Raw genomic sequence first — 20,307 nt, 5'->3', positions numbered from 1 at the left:
AAGGCAGAGATTTCATTAAGTAAAAAGAAACAATGGAGATAAATTTAAAAGGTCAGTCTCACTCCCCTTTTTTCCCGTGCCCTCCGCCGCTTCAACCCTTTTAAAATGTTCGTCTTGTAAAACTTGAAAAGCGACGGCAAATTTCCTCCTTTGAATATTTTTGGCTAATAAGAGCGATTAGTTTTCGCTTTTCGTCGCTACGAACAAAAGGCGACCATCGGGAGGATAGCGAAATAATTTTCGAGAGAACGTACCCCCGGGAAAAATCCGAACAAACCGTTCGACTCCTCCCTTTCGTCCGTATTCTCACGCATGGTCTGGGAGAAAATTTTCCGAGTGCTTCTTCTAATTGGATTATTCCATTCAAAGAATAATTATCGTCGGTCGGTCATTTATAACGGTTTTCTTTAACCCGGGATCTGACTGGCCTTTCTTTGAAAGAAACCGCTACGGCCTGCCCTCTCTAATAGAGCATTAGCTTCTCCCGGGATACCACCCGCCGTCCCTCGTCTATTTTAACCCCAAAAACGAAAAGCGTGGCGGCTTCTAAAGTATAAATTCTTTTGAAAAATTTTTCAAAATTATTATTAATTTGTGGGGGACACTTAGAACCCCTTTTCTTTTCTACGGCGAGATTCCCTTTTGTCGTTTTATTAGAAGTTAACGTTGTCTCGGTTGCTCGAGCGACACCCTCGCTTAGAATAGCCATCTCTTTTGGAGCAAAACCACCCGGAGAGCCACGCGGGCGGACTCGCTTCGTTAGCGACAATTTTAGATAATTCAACAATCAGGCTAGTTAAACTTAGACTATAAGATTTCAAGATGGAATTTTAGGTTATAAACATTTCAATACAAATTTTTTCACGCGTATATATGTTAATAATAAATTGCAGCAGACGATGTACATATTTAATATTTTATTTCGAGGAACATAAATAGGTGATTTTATAAAAATTACAAAAAACTTTGAGCAAAAACACGAGAAACTGTCAGACATTTTCCACTTGGAAATATTACACGTATTGACACTTAGGGGGTTTCAATAAATTTTCCGGCTTTTAAATTAAGTTTGCTAATTAAAAAAACATTTAAATTTAACTCGTCAACGAGTTAAATGAATTTTGGCATTTGAAAGGAAGGTTAATAGATAATTTTTTTCTCTCCTTCAAATCGCGAAGGAGACTTTTCGCGATATTTTGGCGGGACATAATGCCTTTAAAATTACGAACTTAAATCTACCTGATGAAATATAAATATCAAAGAACTTGGGGATATTCTCGATTGCTTGGTTATACGAACTCTCCTGTTATTTTTATGGGGGAAAGGTGACCGGTTACGGGGCTGGGTCGCTCTCAAACGTAGTAAAGGAAGTTGTTCCGAGAGTCGGAGGACGGCGAAGATGAGGAAGAAGATGAGGCTGAACCGCCGGTCAGTAGGTTACCCAAACCCTGAACGCCGTTTATGATGCTAGTCGGAATCGTTCCCAAACCGGTTGGAGAAGCGATTTGCGGGATGAATCTATACCCCAAAAGGATAGGTAATTACCTGTTTGAAACCAGATTCGTAGCGGAATGGACTGTATTTCTGCTAAAGATGGACTTACCTTGAGCACATTCCGTACATGGGTGGCATAAGAGGAACGCAAGTCGTGTTGCAACAGTAAGCCTCGTTGGCGTATTGGCTACCAAATACTCTCATGAGCATTGGAATGCACTGTAAATAAATAAGGTATCATGGATAAGGAGAGTATTTGGGTCTTATTGTCTTTATTCCAACGCCATACAACAGGGTTATTGCCTTAGGAAGTTAGTTGTTTAACATTTTTGAGCCTTTCGGAAAAATGTTGGCGTTTCCGTAAACACCCTACTCAGCGTTTTTTTTTCTCCCTCTCTCTTTGGTTCAGTGAGCACCGATGAATGATGTGGGTCAAATATATCAACTAATGTAATATTTTCACTCGATTCATCGGTGCCTTTGAAATTTTTTTGACCATTTCGAATACTTATAATTATTTATTTATTTACCAAATCTCCAGTTTTTAGACAAGCTGGTTTCTTCAAGCCACCTCGAGTTCCACTTTGGGACCAAACCAAGACGAGGATGCTGCAAGCTACTACTGCTCTGAATATCATTGTGACTTCTGTAAATCTTAGGATGCAAAATAAATATTCCGTTAGCACCGTTGAAGAATCGGAGACGGAGTACGGAGAACGATGGAATCCGGAACTAAAGTACCAAAACACTGATGATGGGCTTACGTTTCTTCGCAAAGGTAATTCCTTAAGCGGGGTATCGAACCTCGGTTCCCGGTAACACCAAGAGTAAACGCGATAAACCTGTCAGGAGCGCGACTTCGTAGGTACGAGTCAAAGTTTTTGCTCTGTACTGTTTAGGAAGACAGGGTGAATCCGAGACGATGACTTTGAGCGAATGAAGTGTCGATCGTGATTCCTCTTTAGTTTTTACTTCCTTAGTCGACCGAAACTCTGCCGTAACGGATTTCAGTCAATCAGGGGTTTCCGAAACGAGTTCAGGGCCGTAGACTCGAATTGAAACCGGCGCTCCGGAGAATAGGTCAATGTCCTGCCCCCCATCAAAATAACGCGTTTACCTACCCGCCGAACGACATTATTTACCTTCCCCCGTAACTGTTTCCCCGAATTTTTGTTACCGGTATTCGAGCTAATTGGTATTTTCGCATCTCTCGTAATGTATAACTATGTTTTTCAGCGGGATTCAGAAGTGAGCCAGGTTGAATTTTTATTAGTTGGATAACGTAAATATTGTAAGGGACCCTCTAGGCACACTCGATGGGACGCTTCGATTTTTATTTGATAAACCAGAGAAACTTAACCTCGATTTTTATAAAAGATTCTTTCCAATATTATAGGAAATTTTTAAACAACATTACCGCTTTCTCGGGCAAATCAACATTTTTCATGAAATTTGCTATAAACGTGGATAAGAGGAAACATTTTGTTTCTTTACGGATGTTTTTACGGTTGGTGAATGGGTGTCTGTTGGCCCGAACCATAACTATATTCTTAGAATTAAAAGAAAACATTAAAAACATTGCGCAACATCTCTCAATTAGTGGGAACTAAATGGCAATAGGACCTTAACGGTCAGTGGGGCCCTTCCTTCCGGGTTTTGAGTTTGTTGGGGCTCATTTGGGGTCCATGGCCATCTATGACATCAATGAAAATGCCAATTCATATTATATTTTGTGAAAATCATTCACTTTTGATATTCCGTATCCAATAAGTCGAACTACATCCTTAGATGTACGAGAATAATTTAGTTTTTAATTGTTTAAATTTACATTAATTTGTTTTAGGGTGAATATGAGTTGTAGATAACAAGGGCGTCTATTTTTCTCGTTGTATATTTAAGTCATAAGTACGACCTCGAACGATGCGGGTGATTTCTAAACCAGAACGAGTAGAGTTCTCAATTAAAGAACGAGAATTTATTGCCTCTAGAACTACGAACTCTTCTCTCATTATCCCATCTTAATTCTCATTTTAGTAATTAGCGGGTACGGATATTGGATTAGCAAGTTTTTAAGCCTTGATTTGCAACAAGAACTCCGTTAATTAAACAAAATGACTGTCGGAATGAATATCTCGCGATGGCCCAAATCCAGTTTTTAAAGGGAAGGTCACCATTCTGATATAACAAATCACTTACACGAACCACTTTCCTATAATTTTAGCCTGGCAGCTTTAGAGGGGAAGCTGGTTTTTGTTCTACATTCCGTAAATGGTTATCTTCACTTTAAAAAAAAATAAATTCATTTTAGAGGTTCCGGCTTTGAAGATTTTTTCAACAAATCTAGGCTACGAGAAATCTGATCCCAAAATCATGGATTTTTCTAGTTTTCTCGTTAAATATAAATATAAAAAGAAACACACACACCAGCGACATTGACTTTGGTTATAACGTTGCGAATGTATTTTTATTACGAGACCTCGTTTTTGGAATAAGTCGAAGTGTAATTAACCTATAGTTCCCAATAAGGATTTTGTGTACGGTTTTTCACTTCTGACGTTGTTTTTCAAGGGGAAGGTCTTTCATCTTTCCGCTCAGTTTCCGGGAGGAGAAAATCGTGAAATATTAGGGACATTAAAAGTCCAGACTTGTTAACCGAGTTCTCACGATACGAAAGAGGACCCTATCGCCCTTGTCTAAACAATAATAGGCTTCAGACGAAAGATTTCTCCGGATTGTATTGATCTAAAACTAGTTTAAGCCTAAAACGTTTTATTTTATTTATAGCTTGATCCTAGAAGCTTTGTAGGTCGAACTAAATTAAAATTGAAGTCGAAACCTATGCCTTTCAATACATTTTCTTTCTATATTAATGTTCTAACATCAGGAGTCTCGAATTCAATGAAGATGATTCACATGACAAAGAATGAAAGTTGCTAAGGATTGTCTTATCAGATCATCTGTGTCCGAAATGTTACAAGTGTCAGGCCGATGTTTAGCTTATGTCTTCTGGGGACATTTGTTTAAAACCAAGGACCATTTGTAGACAACGTAATTAGCAGTAATTTTTCCAACCTTTTATTTAACTGCAATTGTAATTCACTCTAGTTTGTTCGTTGTTTGATTCATTAGGCCTTGTTAATTAGGATGAAATCTTCAAAGTTATAAATTTCAGTCACTTCAAACTTCGTATCATATGTCGTTTTCTTATGGTCTAGAATGTTATGACGTTTCAAAGTTTGTTTAATTGTAGTATATTTTTTAAATCTTAGTTATCTCTCGATTCCAAATATTAAATATCAATGAATGTGGAAATGTTTATTTATCACAACCTCAAGCGATTTCTCTGTAATTGTTGTTCAGGCAGTTATGAGTTGAGGTTAAGGTTATGACCCTCGTGAAAATAATCGCGAATTTGGTACTCATCAAGCCGCTCAAAGAGTACGCGTCACTATAAAAGGTTGTCCTTGAAATTTTCAATTAATCAACGAGATTATACATTACGTAAAGTCGGTAGCAAACAAATGTTTGTTTTCCCATAGAATCTTTTTCAATAGAAGAGATGTAAAATTAGGATTAGATATCCAATGGGTATAAAAAGGAAGTCAAAAATCTATCAAAAGTACTCTTTTACGGACTAACTGACCTTAATCGTAATAAAGATTTTTATAGTTAACTCCAATTAAAGGTTTTTTTTAAATTATTTTATATTTCAGATGAAGACCGTTCTTGGATTTGTTTTGCTATTAGTTTGTTTGGCAGCCATCGTTTCAGCCGCTGTTGTTGACGAAGCCACCGTCAAAGAAGCCAAAGGAATTCTGATGTCTCTTAGATGCTCAGAAATTGGAGAACCCGTGAGTTCTTTAAATAGGCGTTTAATTATGTTTTAAAATATTACCGGGGATAGGAATTAGGTTGTAAAAGGGGCGTAAAGGGGGATCTTTCTAGGATATCTGTTCCATTGCCCCCGGGTCTATAATATATTCCCGAAACCAAAACTTTAAAACAAGCGCGGCAGATGAATGAGTACACCGAATCCCGTTGCGAAGTTGACTTTTCTTTCATTTAGTGCACCCGATTTGGTGATCTACATTGCTGTTACGGATCTTGTAATCTAATGGGAACTATGGGCGTTTGCCGATAATAAATATTGTATAAAGCCGCGTATCGGATTACTTCAAATTAATAAAAGAAATCTATTAATGTATTTTAAATTTTAAAGATATTATTAAAAGACCGAAGTTCTTTCAATTTCACTATATTTTCTAAAGAATAATAAAATCCTCCACTCTAGTACCAATAAAGATATTCCTTCTCATTTGTCTGAGAAATTACTATCATACTCTTCTGTATTCACTAGCGATACAACGTGTCCGTGAGCCCAAGACGGCTATGGTTCTCATAAATCCTTCATTTAGACATTAGCAAAAGTATATAGATGTAAAAATCTATATTCTTTTGGCATTAGTAATGTAAAGTACAGTAATTTTGAATTCTAAACAAACCAAAGACTTATGTAGTGTTATTTTCTAATAATTTATGGGATCTAGTTTAATTGACATGCTAAGTGGTGTGGTGTCTTCATTGCGAAAAGCAAGGAGTATCGATATTCGACAAAGGACGCGACTAGCCAAACTGCATGGCTGAAACATTCCACTCCAGGGTCACGATTAACATTGGAGCTCCTTGGAAAAAAACCAGTCGTCTGCTTATGCCACTACTGTCGGTCGGTCGTGGGCTCGTGGCATCGTTTAGAAGTCGAAAAACACACAGGATTAGATAATTATAATAGTTTAATTTATTTCAAGTTAATTTAATAATAGAACTATCCAAAGACTATAGAATATTCAAAGTGTCATTTTAATAGGTCTAAGTGAAGATGGAAAGTAATGGTAAATATTGTTAAGCCTTGGTTTTCTGGTTTACACTTTTACTGGACATATTGAACTGATCACTTTGGGGTGCCATTGGTCCTAATGACGGTTTAATTAGTTAAAATTGGTTAGTAAGAAAAGTGGTGGGCAATGACCAACTAGCATTTTTATTTTAAGTCCACGTTAAATACCTTATTTCCCAGTGTGGTTACCAGTATGACCATTATTTAACTTTATTGCTTTAGAAATATTGCATTACTTTGAAGATGTTATTCTTAAGGAACCCAAGCTTTCAGCCGCAGTTGCTGCACTGCGAACTCTCATATGTTGTTTGGAGAAGGATAACTGTAAGTTTGTTCATTTATTTGTAGTTATTTTATGTAATTTTTTTCTTAATTCTTTTTAGCGGAGACAATATCTGAATTAAGGGATAATCTGAAAGCAGCTACAAAAACCCTAGCTAGTGCGGATAGTTCCGTTACTTCAATTCAATCCGCATGCGAGTTATTCTTGAGATTCATTACCTTAACAAGCTTGGATCATTCAGTTAATAAAAAGTCCTTTTTTTTTACTTGAAATTTTTGCTTTAAATTAAATATTTTCTTACCTTAGAATTTTGATCAATGTAAAGCTAACTTGTTAACGAGAGGAAAACAGTTCTTAGAAGAGAAGGTTAAAACTGCCAGGGGAAAGATTGCCAAAATCGGACATCCATTTATTCTAGATGGATCTGTAAGTTTAATTATTTTTTATTTATACTTATTTATACAAGTTAATTGTATTTTAATTTTATAGACTATTTTGACACACGCAAGATCTAGAGTTGTTTGCGAAACTCTTTTGGAAGCCGCTAAATCAAAGAAACGTTTCCAAGTTTATATTACAGAATCATGCCCTGATAAAAATGGGTAACACTTTTTAATTAAACAATTATAATGCCCTTAATTAATAATTAAATAATTATATTTATGTCTTTAGTTCTTTACTCGTATTTTTTTACTTTTTCTATAATAAATAGGTTAGAGTTACACGAATGGTTAACCAAAGCTGGAATACCAAGCACAGTTATACTGGATTCCGCTGTTGGGTAAGGTTGTTCTATTGAACTGTTTTAGCTTATTAAAAATGACGGTAAATTATAATATTTAAGGTACATATTAGAAAAAGTGGATTTTGTTCTTGTTGGAGCTGAAGGGGTGGTGGAAAATGGAGGAATTATCAATAAAGTAATTAATGGTGACTTTGATAACTACTGTAATCCACAAAACCAATCAGATTTCTTTAAAAATGACTGTTGAGTCATTGGGATGCTTCCACTTCAATGCTGGTTAAACTTAATAATTGGAAAAGTTAGCGATAATTTGGGGTAAAAAAAAACCATTAAGTTTAGTAATAACAATAATAGGCGCGTGATCGAGTGGGCTATGACTGAAGCCAAAGGACTGGAGTTAGAGGCATTTTTAGGGACATTTTAAAGTTTAGCATTTAATTTTTAACAATATGGGAAGAAAATTTCGCCAAAAGCCTTTCATGAATGGGAAGGGAATTTTAGCCCTAAATTGTAAGGAATAGCCCAAAATTGTAAGGAATAACCCTAAATTGTACGGAATAACCCAAAATTGTAAGGAATAACCCAAAATTGTAAGGAATAACCCAAAATTGTAAGGAATAGCCCTAAATTATAAGGAATAGCCCTAAATTATAAGGAATAGCCCTAAATTGTAAGGAATAGCCATAAATTGTAAGGAATAGCCCTAAATTATAAGGAATAGCCCTAAATTATAAGGAATAGCCCTAAATTGTAAGGAATAGCCATAAATTGTAAGGAATAGCCCTAAATTGTAAGGAATAGCCCTAAATTATAAGGAATAGCCCAAAATTGTAAGGAATAACCCTAAATTGTAAGGAATAGCCCTAAACTATAAGGAATAACCCAAAATTGTAAGGAATAGCCCAAAATTATAAGGAATAACCCTAGATTATAAGGAATAACCCTAGATTATAAGGAATAACCCTAGATTATAAGGAATAACCCAAAATTGTAAGGAATAACCCAAAATTGTAAGGAATAACCCAAAATTGTAAGGAATAACCCTAAATTATAAGGAATAACCCTAATTGTAAGGAATAGCCCTAAATTATAAGGAATAGCCCAAAATGATAAGGAATAGCCCTAAATTGTAAGGAATAGCCCTAAATTATAAGAAATAGCCCAAAATGATAAGGAATAGCCCAAAATTGTAAGGAATAGCCCTAAATTATAAGAAATAGCCCTAAATTATAAGGAATAGCCCAAAATTATAAGGAATAGCCCAAAATTGTAAGGAATAGCCCTAAATGATTGGTTCATGGATTACAGTTGTTCTTAATATAGTGGAAGTATGTTTTTTATTATTAACAACCTTAAAAATAGCGCAGAGTAAAAATATATTTTTGTTGTTGTTGTTCAGATTGGTACCTATCCTATAGCTGTTTGCGCTCATGAAATGAATAAACCAGTGTATGTATTGGCTGAAAGCTTTAAATTTGTCCGTTTGTATCCCCTGAATCAACAGGATGTACCCAATGAATTCAAAGTAAGAAAAATAAACTTTTTAATTACAGTTTAATATATTTGATGAAAAACCTAAAATGCAATTAATTTTTTTTTTTTTTTAAGTATTCTCCTTCAAAAATTCAAGAAGGAAATTTGGAAAATGAACATCCCATGGTTGATTATACCCCACCTCGGTATATTACTCTTCTTTTTACTGATTTGGGTATTTTAACTCCTTCAGCAGTCAGTGATGAGCTCATTAAATTGTATTTATGAAAATAAATTAATTAAATTTGATAAAAAAATTTTATGTCCCTTTGTCCTTGATTTTAACCTACCTACTACCACATTCAACGCTCTACAGGATGTGCAACTCCCTATACTAAAAAGTAGACAAGTCGATACTAGCGCCGCCTAGTAGGGGGTCCCAGCAGGGGGTAATAGTATGGACACAGCAGGGGGTAATAGTATGGACACAGCAGGGGGTCCCAGCAGAGGGTCACAGCAGGGGGTAATAGTATGGACACAGCAGGGGGTCCCAGCAGGGGGTGATAGTATGGACACAGCAGGGGGTCCCAGCAGGGGGTAACAGCAGGGGGTAATAGTATGGAAACAGCAGGGGGTAATAGTATGGAAACAGCAGGGGGTCCCAGCAGAGGGTCACAGCAGGGGGTAATAGTATGGACACAGCAGGGGGTCCCAGCAGAGGGTCACAGCAGGGGGTAATAGTATGGACACAGCAGGGGGTCCCAGCAGGGGGTGATAGTATGGACACAGCAGGGGGTCCCAGCAGGGGGTAACAGCAGGGGGTAATAGTATGGAAACAGCAGGGGGTAATAGTATGGAAACAGCAGGGGGTCCCAGCAGGGGGTAATAGTATGGAAACAGCAGGGGGTCCCAGCAGGGGGTAACAGCAGGGGGTCACAGCAGGGGGTCCCAGCAGGGGGTCACAGCAGGGGGTCCCAGCAGGGGGTCACAGCAGGGGGACCCAGCAGGGGGTAACAGCAGGGGGTCCCAGCAGGGGGTAACAGCAGGGGGTCACAGCAGGGGGTAATAGTATGGAAACAGCAGGGGGTCCCAGCAGGGGGTAACAGCAGGGGGTCACAGCAGGGGGTCACAGCAGGGGGTCCCAGCAGGGGGTCACAGCAGGGGGACCCAGCAGGGGGTAACAGCAGGGGGTCCCAGCAGGGGGTAACAGCAGGGGGTCACAGCAGGGGGTAATAGTATGGAAACAGCAGGGGGTCCCAGCAGGGGGTCCCAGCAGGGGGTAACAGCAGGGGGTCCCAGCAGGGGGTCACAGCAGGGGGTCCCAGCAGGGGGTAATAGTATGGAAACAGCAGGGGGTCACAGCAGGGGGTAACAGCAGGGGGTCCCATCAGGGGGTAACAGTATGGAAACAGCAGGAGGTAACAGTATGGAAACAGCAGGGGGTCCCAGCAGGGAGTAACAGTATGGAAACAGCAGGGAGTCCCAGCAGGGTGTAACAGTATGGAAACAGCAGGGGGTTCCAGCAGGGTGTAACAGTATCGAAACAGAATTGGGTAAAAGTATTGGAAACAGCAGGGGGTAAAAGTATGGAAACAGCAGGGGGTAAAAGTATGGAAACAGCAGGGGGTCCCAGCAGGGGGGTAATTGCTATCTTCATTCCAAAATGCACGCGCTCATTCTATTTCTATAATAAAAACAAATCATTTCTATATGAAATTTCTTTCTCAATACGGTTGAATTATTGTTAAACAATTGGTTTTAGCATAAGTTTATAAGATATGTTCCATAAGTATGACGGTAATTAATTTTTATTAATTATAAAGTATGACAATACCTACACTTCTTAATGCAAGAGACTTTTTATAATTTTTTGCCCAACCTTTTCAGGTTCTAAAAACAACCCCTATTGCTTAGGCATCACACCAATGCAGGCAGGTGGACAGTACTGGGAGTCGCAGCACGGATTATAAATTAATGCTATTAGGTTACAATGTACCCTAATCTTCTCGGGGGCCCAGGCTACACGCGCCTTAAAACCGCGCTAAAAAACAAAGGAACAAAATACACTTTAATCCCTGAATCGATACTAATACCTGTTAAAGCGTAAAGCTTCACGCTCACTAGAGACAGACAAAAGCATACATCCTATAAACCCGACTTACGTGTCACTCACCAGCAAGCCGCTCACTGCTGTAGATTGTAGAGATGTCGTCTGACGTCCTCAAGAACGCTTCTTGCGCTCTATGCTTTTTAGGTGTTATGCTATCCCTTTACGCGTTTCATGTCGAAATTAACAAGGAAAAGAATGAAAAATATCAAGCGTTTTGTGATATCAGTAAACACATGAGTTGTTCCAAAGTATTTACATCCAGGTGAAATAATTTTCATTAAATGTCAAACGTTTTGTATCTGACTATACTGATAATTTTAATGGAATGTCACTGTTTGTCACTTACACAAATTGCAATAATGTGTCAAACCTTTCTCTGAAAAGCGTAGTAATAAAATAAATAAGCCTATATTCTGGCAATTTTGAAATGGTCAGATTTTGCCTATTGTTTATTTTCTTGACCTTGAGTTATTTATACAGTTATGGAAAAGGATTTGGATTCATTGGAAATCTATTGGGCCACGATTCAATATTCAACTTGCCAAACCCTATCTATGGAATGCTTTTCTATGGATTTCTAATGCTTTTAGGTACAATCATGGATAAAGAATGCGCGTGAGGAAATTTGTTTTCACTCTACAGGATAGGCAACTCCCTATCTTGGACGACAGCCTATTCTGTATTCTACAGGGCCGGTAGGCCCTTGTAGATATGACATGACACCCTTCCGTAATGTTAAAAGAAAATTCACAGTTTTTAGGGTTAGCGTCCCATAGAAAAAGCATTAAAAATTTTTCGGTTTTTTAAGGCAATTGTGGCAGGCCATACGGAAAAAGTATAGCGAAGTTAGTTTTCGGAATACTTCTAAATTAACAAGCATTTCTTAAATGGGAAACTTACGTGTTTCGATTTTTAATTAATGAATTCTAATTTTTGTAATTTAACTAATTAAGATAGTACGTCAAAAAATTACTTTTGGGTCAGAAGTCAGCCTAACCTTATAGCGCGCTTAAACCTATTTCTTCATTTCGTTCTCGTTGACAACTAGAAGGGCCTAGGTTTGTGGGTGCTAACAAGTTACGTTGACAAATTTCAAATGTTGGGTTTCTTGCTGATTTTCCTAATTTCTTAGCAGTAGACCCTAACCAATTACTTTGGTATTTCATCCGAGCTTGAGCACCTTTATATGTATTTTCTAATTAACTGTAGCACCCTTAATAGGAAATACGTCGTTATCAGGTCGAATTTTCGTCTAGAAAAGTAATTCAGGTAAATAATTACAGTTAATAGAGGTTTTTATATCATTTAAAGTAAGCTTTTCGACGTTCTTTACGGCCAAGGCTTAAGTTTTAGTTTGTCTATGTAATATAGTGTTTATAGTGTCTTTCCTTTTAAAGATTATAAGAAAGCTTATTTCCAGCACTGTTTTGGATTGGAAATTTGGAATTACAAAAATACGCAGTCTGCTTCGATTCATGCTACAAATCCTAACCCTAGGGCCTAGGTTACCGTTTTACGCTACGTAACTTAATACTGTATTCATCATGACTGTTTGTTGGCGCTTCAACATTCTCATTTGAGGACAGGTATACTCGGTTTCATTATTTGTTAATCTCACTAAAATGCTACTAATTGTGAAGGTGTGTGATATAATTCCTGAAACTAAACCAATGTAGAGGACCAGATTATTCGTTAAAACAATTTTGATCCTATTGAATCAGTCATACTGTGATGTTAGTCATGTTACGTTATCATTTTATAAACTATTTGTTACCAACAGTGGATTGTTTAATTCATAAGTAACAGTGGTACTGGTTAATCCAGGAGGATAGTGTCGTTATATAATTTAATTAGTGAAATAATTTTCAGGTTTACAACACAGATTCTCTCAACGTAACCACGTTAGAAACGGAGGGTTACGTTGTTTGCTATTTCCACAGTCCACATTGCCGTTTCTTTATTGGTTTAAATTGCTATGAATTGTATAGGTATTTGATTTAATTACTGGTATTCAAGCTAAACTATAGAATAACATCATTCATTAACATATTGTATAGATAATCTTTACCACAAACCTAGCACAGGATAAAAATTGAACGCAATGTGTTGGAAATAATCAAAAACTCCTCTAAACATTAGAATTAAGGTGAATTAATTGTTGAAAGTCATTTTATAAGCTTAATGAGCACTGACGACAAGTTAATTTCAACGTAATTAAGTATAATTAACGTGAAATTAAACCCCAAATATACATTTTTTGGATGAAAACTCCGATAACTCTTAAATGATGTTCTTGATTAAGATTGTATCTACCCAAGCCGTTGGTAAAGCCCCATGTTTTCTCTTTCACACTCAATCTAATTTAAATTATCTCCAAAGTACCTTAATAGGCGCGAAATTCAAAAGTTTAGCGTAAAATGAGAATCGAAAACTCCACTAAAAATTGCAATTAAGGTGATGCATACATTTAAACTCATTTTATAACCTAAATGTACACTGCCAAAACATAATCCTACGTTAATTTTAACTCAATTTAATATAATTAACGTGAAATTAAACCAAAATATACATTTTTGGATAAAAGCTCAAATAACTTTTAAATAAACTGTTTAATTATGATTAAAACTACCCAAGCCATTGGTAAAGCCCAATATTTTCTATTTCACACTTAAGTTAATTTAAATTATCTTTAAAGTACATTAATTGCCGCGAAATTCAAAAGTTTAGGGTACCACAATGATGAATATATGGCAAAAATATTAAACTGCACTAAACATTGCAATTAGGGTAAAAAATTCAAATAAATTTTAAGCTTAATCCACTCTCACGAACCACGCTCAAATTAAGATTAAAACCTCACAAGTTTTTCGTACAGCCACAGTAGTTTCCTATTTCACTTTCAAATTAATTTAAATGATCATTAAAATATATCAAAAGCGCATACTACTTGTATTATAAACTAAATCCACACTAGATTAACAAGATAAGCCGTTAAATTAAACTGGATCAAGTATAATTAATGTGAAATTAACCCAAAATACGAATGTTTTGGGTAAATTCATGGATACCTTATAATTAAACTAACAAATTAAAATTAAAACTACACTTATCTTTCACCCAGCCTCCACTTTCCTGTTGAATTCTTACGATTAATTAAATTGTCATTTAAAAGCATTTTTCCCCATTTTGAAAAGAGAGCCATTGAAAAGGAGCGATATTTAAAAGTTTTGGGGCAAAATAGTGATTGTTCCGCAAGAGTCAAACAGTCACGCCTCTAAAGTTTGCAGCTAGGGAGAATTTCTTGTTCAAACTCGTTTAATAAACAGAAATAAGACTAGTAAAAGAAGATAAGCCGTTAATTTCAACTTAATAACCATATTTAACGTGAAATTAATCGAAAACAATACGTTTTTTGGGTAACTTTAGATAAATCTTAACTGAAATAATAAAATAAGATCAAACTACGCGAGTTGTTCTTTCAGCCTAAATGTTTTCCTATTTAACACTAAAATTAATTACATTATCACTTTAATACATTAATGGGCTCCAAATACAAAATTTTAGGGTAAGGAATGTGTCAAAATGAAACTTTTCCATTTAAATTTTAATTAGGCCTGTGCGAGTCCAGTTTTTTAGGGTTCGAGTCGAGTCTCGAGTCCTTAAAAAAGCTCTCATAGAATCTCGAGTCGAGTCTTTTAATTGGTATCGAGTCCTCTAGTCCTTAAGTCAGCTTAAGAACTAGGTTTCAAGTCCAGTGTCGAGTCCTGATAATTTATGGCAAGTATAATAATATAATATAATTTATGGCAAGTATAATTTAGTATGACATCTCCCGTTGGCAGTATTGGGGGTTTTACATATAGGAAGCTGTTGGTCTGATCTCGACAACACTGTCCATATTTCAAATACCGTCGTTTTTAAACTTCTTTAATAAATAAAGTACAACATTATTTGCTTATCGAAATCAATGTTTTTGAATATAAGTTAAATGTAATTAACGATACTTAAGTACTTCTTTAAGCAATTAGAAATAGATCAACCCCAAATGTATGACGGTAAAGCAAAAATAAAATTATTCAAATTTTAATTACAAAAAGACTGAAGTGACAGATATTATAAAAAAACGTCTTGGTTTGGACCAAGGCCGAAAAAACAAACGATATGTGTGAGGTTTATCATTTGACTGAAGTTTCAGATATTGCAATTGTTTTAGTTATTTTAATCCATTTAATCCTTAATCAATATTAAATTCAATCAAATGATTTTACTGTTAATCGATCTAGTCCCTCTAAATTAATTGAAAAAATTACATATCTACGCTTTTTCAAGAACAATTACATTTTCCGAAAACATTTTATCATGAAATTAATTATTTTGAAGGGATTTCGTGTCGTTGCTCACTAACTTGTAAGCACCTTGACGGGCATAGTTTTAATTGTTGCTGGCTTAACAAATTTTCAAGTTTGCACCAAAAAAGTTTAAATCTGTAGTAAGTTTCTGAGAAGACTGATTTTAGAGAAAATATGATAAAGAACTTTTTTTCTCAAACTAATGTCGTCTTCTTGAGACAAAGCAACAATGCTTATCCTGTGTGGTTTCGTTTAGTAGGTGGCTCTCTGTAGCACAGGAAAAATATGATATCGGCAATATCGGTATAAATATAACCAGCAGTAAGATATGGGACTAGAATTAAAGTGCCCTAGCATTGGTAATAGAGCCTAGCACTAGTGAACAAATTTGACGATTTTATGCCGCTTCCATCACCAAGTGAAGAGTTTGGTTACCTCGTTACTTCTAGTCCCTTATCTTACTTCTGATATAACCGAAGGTAAGGGTAAAGATTACATAAAAAGAAATACTTCTCAGTACCAATGACTTGTTATATTCATTTCATGCGGAAATAATATGGGTATACACATTATTCATTACCAGTTATGCGAAGGTCACACTTTACTCCGACACCAGTGGTTCAAGTGTATGGGTCATCTGAGCCGTCGCAACACACTCAGCCAATAATACCATATAGTTCGAAACCTTTTCACATTAGTGACTCTCCGGACTTGCCCGCCAACCTTAATAACCTAAAACTATAAAACATTCCTGTACATGAATGATTATGGTTGTGGCTTGTCACTCACTAGCGCCTGAAGGACCGATCACTCAGTGTAATTTGTGTACATTTGTAAGTGAGTAGACCATTTTAGAAATTACATACAGAGAAACTAAAACACAAGGGTGATGCCGCCATTGGGGTCTTCTCTCTCTCGCCTAGAAGCACCGCTATAGGCAGAGCGAATTGACTCCGTCTGGCGGTGACCCTTGGTGCGAGGGATAATACCCCAATGGTGGCCTCGCCCCTGTGTGTTTTCCGAAATGGTCTTTAAGCGTGCTAAAATGATTACGCGTAATACGTAACCGGTGTACAAGTAGCGCCAACAATGTAGAAAGGGGTGGTGACGTTTCAAATGAAGACTGAGTTATGACCAAGAAATTCTAAAGCACGGAGAGGAAAATTGCAGTGCAATGTTTTCTTCATAGAGGCGACAATAGAAATGTAGCATTTCGATTAAATTTTTACATTTTCCTTTCGAATTATGTCAAAGTTCGCTTGCTCTTTTTAGAAAGTCAATAGAATATTTTAAATATTCTATGTTGATAGCTCAACACGTACTCCCTTCAAAATAATTAATTTCATGATAAAATGTTTTCGGAAAATGTAATTGTTCTTGAAAAAGCGTAGATATGTAATTTTTTCAATTAATTTAGAGGGACTAGATCGATTAACAGTAAAATCATTTGATTGAATTTAATATTGATTAAGGATTAAATGGATTAAAATAACTAAAACAATTGCAATATCTGAAACTTCAGTCAAATGATAAACCTCACACATATCGTTTGTTTTTTCGGCCTTGGTCCAAACCAAGACGTTTTTTTATAATATACTCTGTTACAACATCGGTTGTCAGCACGCTCAAAGCTGTTTCTCTATGTAACGTAGCTTTGTACGTGCTGTCAAGAGACAAAAAACTTCAGGATCTTCAGGATTTAAAATATCCGCGAGTATTTTGGCTCGAGTGCACGGACCTCTAGACCTTAGTTTCAAATGCGTGTAGTAGACTGTATGCAATTTCACACGCATTTGAAAATAAGGTCTACGTTACATAGAGAAATAGCTTTACGCGTGCTGACAACCGACGTTGTAACAGAGTATATACAGAATAAGCTGTCGTTCGAGATAGGGAGTTGCCGATCCTGTAGAGTGAAAACAAATTTCCTCACGCGCATCCTTCATCCATGGTACAATTATTGACCAAAATTTGGGTATATGTAAATTTATAATTCACTAATTATTACCTGTTTATGCAATTCTTGATTTCTTCAGAATGTAGCAGTATTGAAAGTGATAAAGTGAACATTTTGCAACTGGCCATGACTATATTGGCAAACATTGGGTCGGGCTACTTAGCGTACGTTCTGTACTTTATACTACACGATTTCTGCGTGGTGTGCGTTTCCACGTACATAGTCAATGCCGGATTGCTGGTGTGTTACATTTTGCAAAGAAACAACAACAACGCGTCTCCTATTGAAAAACTTAAAAAGAAAAAATAAATTTTGGTCAAAATAATATATTTATCACACAAATTTTACTGGATGGATATGTACACTTTCACATAAAATTGTTTTTTTTTGATTTCATTTTTATTTTTTCTAATAAAAATATAAAGCAAAAATAAAGAATATCTAAACTTAACTCTAAAAGAACTAAATGCTTCACTTAATTTAATTAAAACTGGTTAAAAAGTGACTGTGATTATACAAAAATAATAGTGGGGGGGGGGGTACCTAAATGGGTAACCTCATGGTATCAGGTACCCGTACACCCCTTAATAATCTGAATCGGTAAGTGAGTTAGCAGATGCGTGATTTCTAAGAACGGGTGTCCCATCATCTGTTGGAGTATCGGCATCTTGAATTATCGGACAACACAGGTTTCTAAAGGTTTTCCCACAAAAATCCCAACCTCGGTATACTAATGAATTAAGTAATGCTTGTTCAGGGTTTATAACAGCCTATAAGACACAACAATAATTAAAGATTAAATGCTATTCTTAATAGTTTAATTCAAATTAAATTATTAAATTTGGGGTGAACTCACCATTGTGTACCACAGAGTTAAGAGAAATCGCTCAGGTAAATTACCCCACATTGCCCATAGAATAATGCCATTTATAATATTTGGAATCCAGCTAAATAAATTTGGATATTAATTAGGCTTAGTTAAATGTTAAATGTTAGATTAAAAGTTACGGGTAGTGTTAAACCATGGATAAAGAATGCGCGTGAGGAAATTTGTTTTCACTCTACAGGATAGGCAACTCCCTATCTCGGGCAACAGCTTATTCTGTATATACTCTGTTACAACATCGGTTGTCAGCACGCGCAAAGCTAGGTCTCTATGTAACGTAGTTTTGTACGTGCTGTCAAGAGACAAAAAACTTCAGGATCTTCAGGATTTAAAAAATCCGTGAGTTTTTTAGCTCGAGTGCACGGACCTCTAGGCCTTAGTTTCAAATACGTGTAGTAGGCTGTAGGTAATTTCACACATATTTGAAACTAAGGCCTAGAGGTCCGTGCACTCGAGCTAAAAAACTGGCGGATATTTTAAATCCTGAAGATTTTTGTCTCTTGACAGCACGTACAAAGCTACGTTACATAGAGACCTAGCTTTGCGCGTGCTGACAACCGATGCTGTAACAGAGTATATACAGAATAAGCTGTTGTTCGAGATAGGGAGTTGCCGATCCTATAGAGTGAAAACAAATTTCCTCACGCGCATCCTTCATCCATGGTTAAATGTTAGTTTAAAAGTTACGGGTAGCGTTAAACTCACCAACAATAGAAAACAACGACAATCAGAAAGAATTTTTCATTCAAAGCTGCTAAATACGATCTTTCTAGGTCTGAAAATTGACTGGAATTGGTAGTCAAACCCATTTTAACTGTGAAAGAAAGTAAGAAAACGGGTGTTTTAATTATTAATTTCGGTATGAGTTCATATCTTATGATTTCGATTGTTCCTTACCTTCGCGGGATGCCAATGTGTAAAAAATTGGATTGACAATCATAGCCAGAAATATTGGAATATAGGTGAGCAAGTAATTAGCCAGTACTCTTCCGTACTCCATGTGACATCTTTTAAAGATTTAAAAATATCTTTTAATCTTCATTACCTTAAGAGAAACTTAACAATAACTCACGACATATTTGGAGTGTACAAAATTATCATTCCACATAAGGTAAAAACCAAGGATGTAACCCAACTGAATGAGTGATATAACACTTGTAAATTTCGTTTTGATCCAAGTGTTGTCAAATAAACGTCAACTGCGTAAATTATGGTCCAAAAATAAGTTGCGCAATAAAAAAAATGAATCCAAATCTAAATAAAAGAAAAAGAAAAACGTAATTAAATTAGAAATTTCACAATTGATTACTTATTTCTTATATATTCTCACTGATATCGCCGCGCAAAAAAGATTTCCACTCTTATTATCATCAAATGCAGGCATATATGCACTGTCTGTCATCCACGTTATGGATCTAATGATGATTCCTATGTATTTAAGTGGAAAACTTAATGTTAAAACATTCTTAAGTATAATTAATATTAATATAAAAAAATATAAATTCGGACCTGCCGATGCCATCAGGTCTGCGACAGCGAGCCAGTATATTAACTTCCTATGTCTTTGGGAAGAAAATTGACCCCTACGTTGGTGTCCTTCCTCCACGTAGGGTAAAATTTGATAAATTGCGCCGCAAATTCCAATGCATCCCGATATCAAGCAAACAGTGTTGTACTGGACAATATCAAAATGAAACATAGATTCAACACTACGATGATTTTTGTCAAATGCGCAACAGACAGTCTCCAAAGTTGGGGATGCCATCTAAAAAATTTAATTCAAAACTCATTTAACTATTATGTTAAATTAAATTAATTTCATATACCTAAGAGAATGAACCTACCTTTCTTTAATATTTATTTTTTTTTTTAAATAAATCAACGCTGTCAGCTGACTCGAATCAATCAACTCGCGAATTTTAACATAATTACGTACGTTAAATTTTAAATGCAATTTTTGTGAGTAAATAACTGAATTCTTTGTTAAAATTTAATAGCAAAACTAAAACTTAAATATATTGTTTCTTTTAGTTAACTTTTGTCAAAATCTTTCGAAACCTTTCAAGTTCCTGCATTATTATACAAAGAAGAGAAGACCCGTCCCTGAATTATAATA

The 20,307-nt window shown here is 36.0% G+C and overlaps 4 protein-coding genes and 2 long non-coding RNA genes across 8 annotated transcripts; 4 read left to right on the top strand and 2 right to left on the bottom strand.

Annotated features, from left to right (window-relative positions):
• Positions 1-903: 903 nt before the first annotated feature.
• LOC149692117 (uncharacterized) lies at positions 904-2,808 on the bottom strand. The gene is made up of 4 exons (XM_089867786.1): positions 2,259-2,808; positions 2,025-2,148; positions 1,604-1,713; positions 904-1,518 (listed from the first exon to the last, which is right to left on the bottom strand). Exons 2-4 carry the CDS (start codon positions 2,130-2,132, stop codon positions 1,353-1,355), a joined length of 384 nt encoding a protein of 127 aa, XP_089723912.1. The 5' UTR covers positions 2,133-2,148; positions 2,259-2,808; the 3' UTR covers positions 904-1,352.
• LOC149692116 (uncharacterized) lies at positions 1,993-5,705 on the top strand. Of its 2 annotated transcripts, none has more exons than XR_016382627.1 (3): positions 1,993-2,272; positions 5,208-5,345; positions 5,561-5,705. It is a non-coding gene; the product is annotated as an uncharacterized LOC149692116 (long non-coding RNA). The 2 variants fall into 2 exon arrangements; XR_016382628.1 differs by lacking the exon at positions 1,993-2,272 and adding an exon at positions 4,915-5,144 and having other exon boundaries at positions 5,561-5,702.
• A 483-nt stretch (positions 5,706-6,188) lies between these two features.
• Positions 6,189-9,211, top strand: eIF2Balpha (eukaryotic translation initiation factor 2B subunit alpha). The gene is made up of 9 exons (XM_089867785.1): positions 6,189-6,383; positions 6,611-6,712; positions 6,772-6,911; positions 6,978-7,097; positions 7,161-7,273; positions 7,384-7,452; positions 7,516-7,591; positions 8,816-8,941; positions 9,025-9,211. Exons 1-9 carry the CDS (start codon positions 6,371-6,373, stop codon positions 9,175-9,177), a joined length of 912 nt encoding a protein of 303 aa, XP_089723911.1. The 5' UTR covers positions 6,189-6,370; the 3' UTR covers positions 9,178-9,211.
• A 1,842-nt stretch (positions 9,212-11,053) lies between these two features.
• Vkor (Vitamin-K epoxide reductase) lies at positions 11,054-17,756 on the top strand. Its single transcript, XM_089867781.1, has 3 exons — positions 11,054-11,261; positions 11,480-11,589; positions 17,385-17,756. Exons 1-3 carry the CDS (start codon positions 11,095-11,097, stop codon positions 17,612-17,614), a joined length of 507 nt encoding a protein of 168 aa, XP_089723907.1. The 5' UTR covers positions 11,054-11,094; the 3' UTR covers positions 17,615-17,756.
• Positions 11,815-14,463, top strand: LOC149692114 (uncharacterized). Its single transcript, XR_016382625.1, has 4 exons — positions 11,815-12,268; positions 12,420-12,585; positions 12,869-12,987; positions 13,057-14,463. It is a non-coding gene; the product is annotated as an uncharacterized LOC149692114 (long non-coding RNA).
• On the bottom strand, positions 17,616-20,298 carry LOC149692112 (G protein-coupled receptor 143-like). 2 transcript variants are annotated; one of them, XM_089867779.1, is made up of 9 exons: positions 20,036-20,298; positions 19,701-19,956; positions 19,522-19,619; positions 19,264-19,445; positions 19,089-19,198; positions 18,897-19,005; positions 18,162-18,252; positions 17,897-18,075; positions 17,616-17,798 (listed from the first exon to the last, which is right to left on the bottom strand). In XM_089867779.1, the coding sequence occupies exons 2-9, from the start codon at positions 19,954-19,956 to the stop codon at positions 17,786-17,788; spliced, it is 1,038 nt and encodes a 345-aa protein (XP_089723905.1). In that variant the 5' UTR covers positions 20,036-20,298; the 3' UTR covers positions 17,616-17,785. The 2 variants fall into 2 exon arrangements, with proteins under 2 accessions (XP_089723905.1, XP_089723906.1); XM_089867780.1 differs by lacking the exon at positions 17,616-17,798 and having other exon boundaries at positions 17,846-18,075.
• Between the last annotated feature and the right edge of the window lie 9 nt (positions 20,299-20,307).

Source organism: Phalangium opilio, unplaced genomic scaffold, assembly GCF_054372755.1.
Source record: "Phalangium opilio isolate 3A_F unplaced genomic scaffold, DU_Popi_V2 ptg000024l_1, whole genome shotgun sequence".
Taxonomy (NCBI): Eukaryota; Metazoa; Arthropoda; class Arachnida; order Opiliones; family Phalangiidae; genus Phalangium; species Phalangium opilio.
Note: the sequence above shows the minus strand (reverse complement) of the source record. Positions and strands in the feature narration are given on the sequence as shown.

Bases quoted from the DNA above. Each gene is read 5' to 3' on its own strand.
- LOC149692117 (XM_089867786.1), bottom strand. From the start codon at position 2,132: ATGATATTCAGAGCAGTAGTAGCTTGCAGCATCCTCGTCTTGGTTTGG. The intron at 1,714-2,024 runs GTAAATAAATAA...ATTTATTTACAG, and splicing joins GTCTAAAAACTGGAGATTTG to TGCATTCCAATGCTCATGAG. The intron at 1,519-1,603 runs GTAAGTCCATCT...TTTGGGGTATAG, and splicing joins ATGTACGGAATGTGCTCAAG to ATTCATCCCGCAAATCGCTT.
- eIF2Balpha (XM_089867785.1), top strand. The intron at 6,912-6,977 runs GTTAATAAAAAG...TTCTTACCTTAG, and splicing joins TAACAAGCTTGGATCATTCA to AATTTTGATCAATGTAAAGC. The intron at 7,098-7,160 runs GTAAGTTTAATT...TTAATTTTATAG, and splicing joins CATTTATTCTAGATGGATCT to ACTATTTTGACACACGCAAG.
- Vkor (XM_089867781.1), top strand. From the start codon at position 11,095: ATGTCGTCTGACGTCCTCAAGAACGCTTCTTGCGCTCTATGCTTTTTA. The intron at 11,262-11,479 runs GTGAAATAATTT...TTATTTATACAG, and splicing joins TCCAAAGTATTTACATCCAG to TTATGGAAAAGGATTTGGAT. The intron at 11,590-17,384 runs GTACAATCATGG...TGATTTCTTCAG, and splicing joins TGGATTTCTAATGCTTTTAG to AATGTAGCAGTATTGAAAGT.
- LOC149692112 (XM_089867779.1), bottom strand. From the start codon at position 19,956: ATGGCATCCCCAACTTTGGAGACTGTCTGTTGCGCATTTGACAAAAAT. The intron at 19,620-19,700 runs GTCCGAATTTAT...TTAAATACATAG, and splicing joins AGACCTGATGGCATCGGCAG to GAATCATCATTAGATCCATA. The intron at 18,076-18,161 runs GTGAGTTCACCC...TGTGTCTTATAG, and splicing joins TAACTCTGTGGTACACAATG to GCTGTTATAAACCCTGAACA.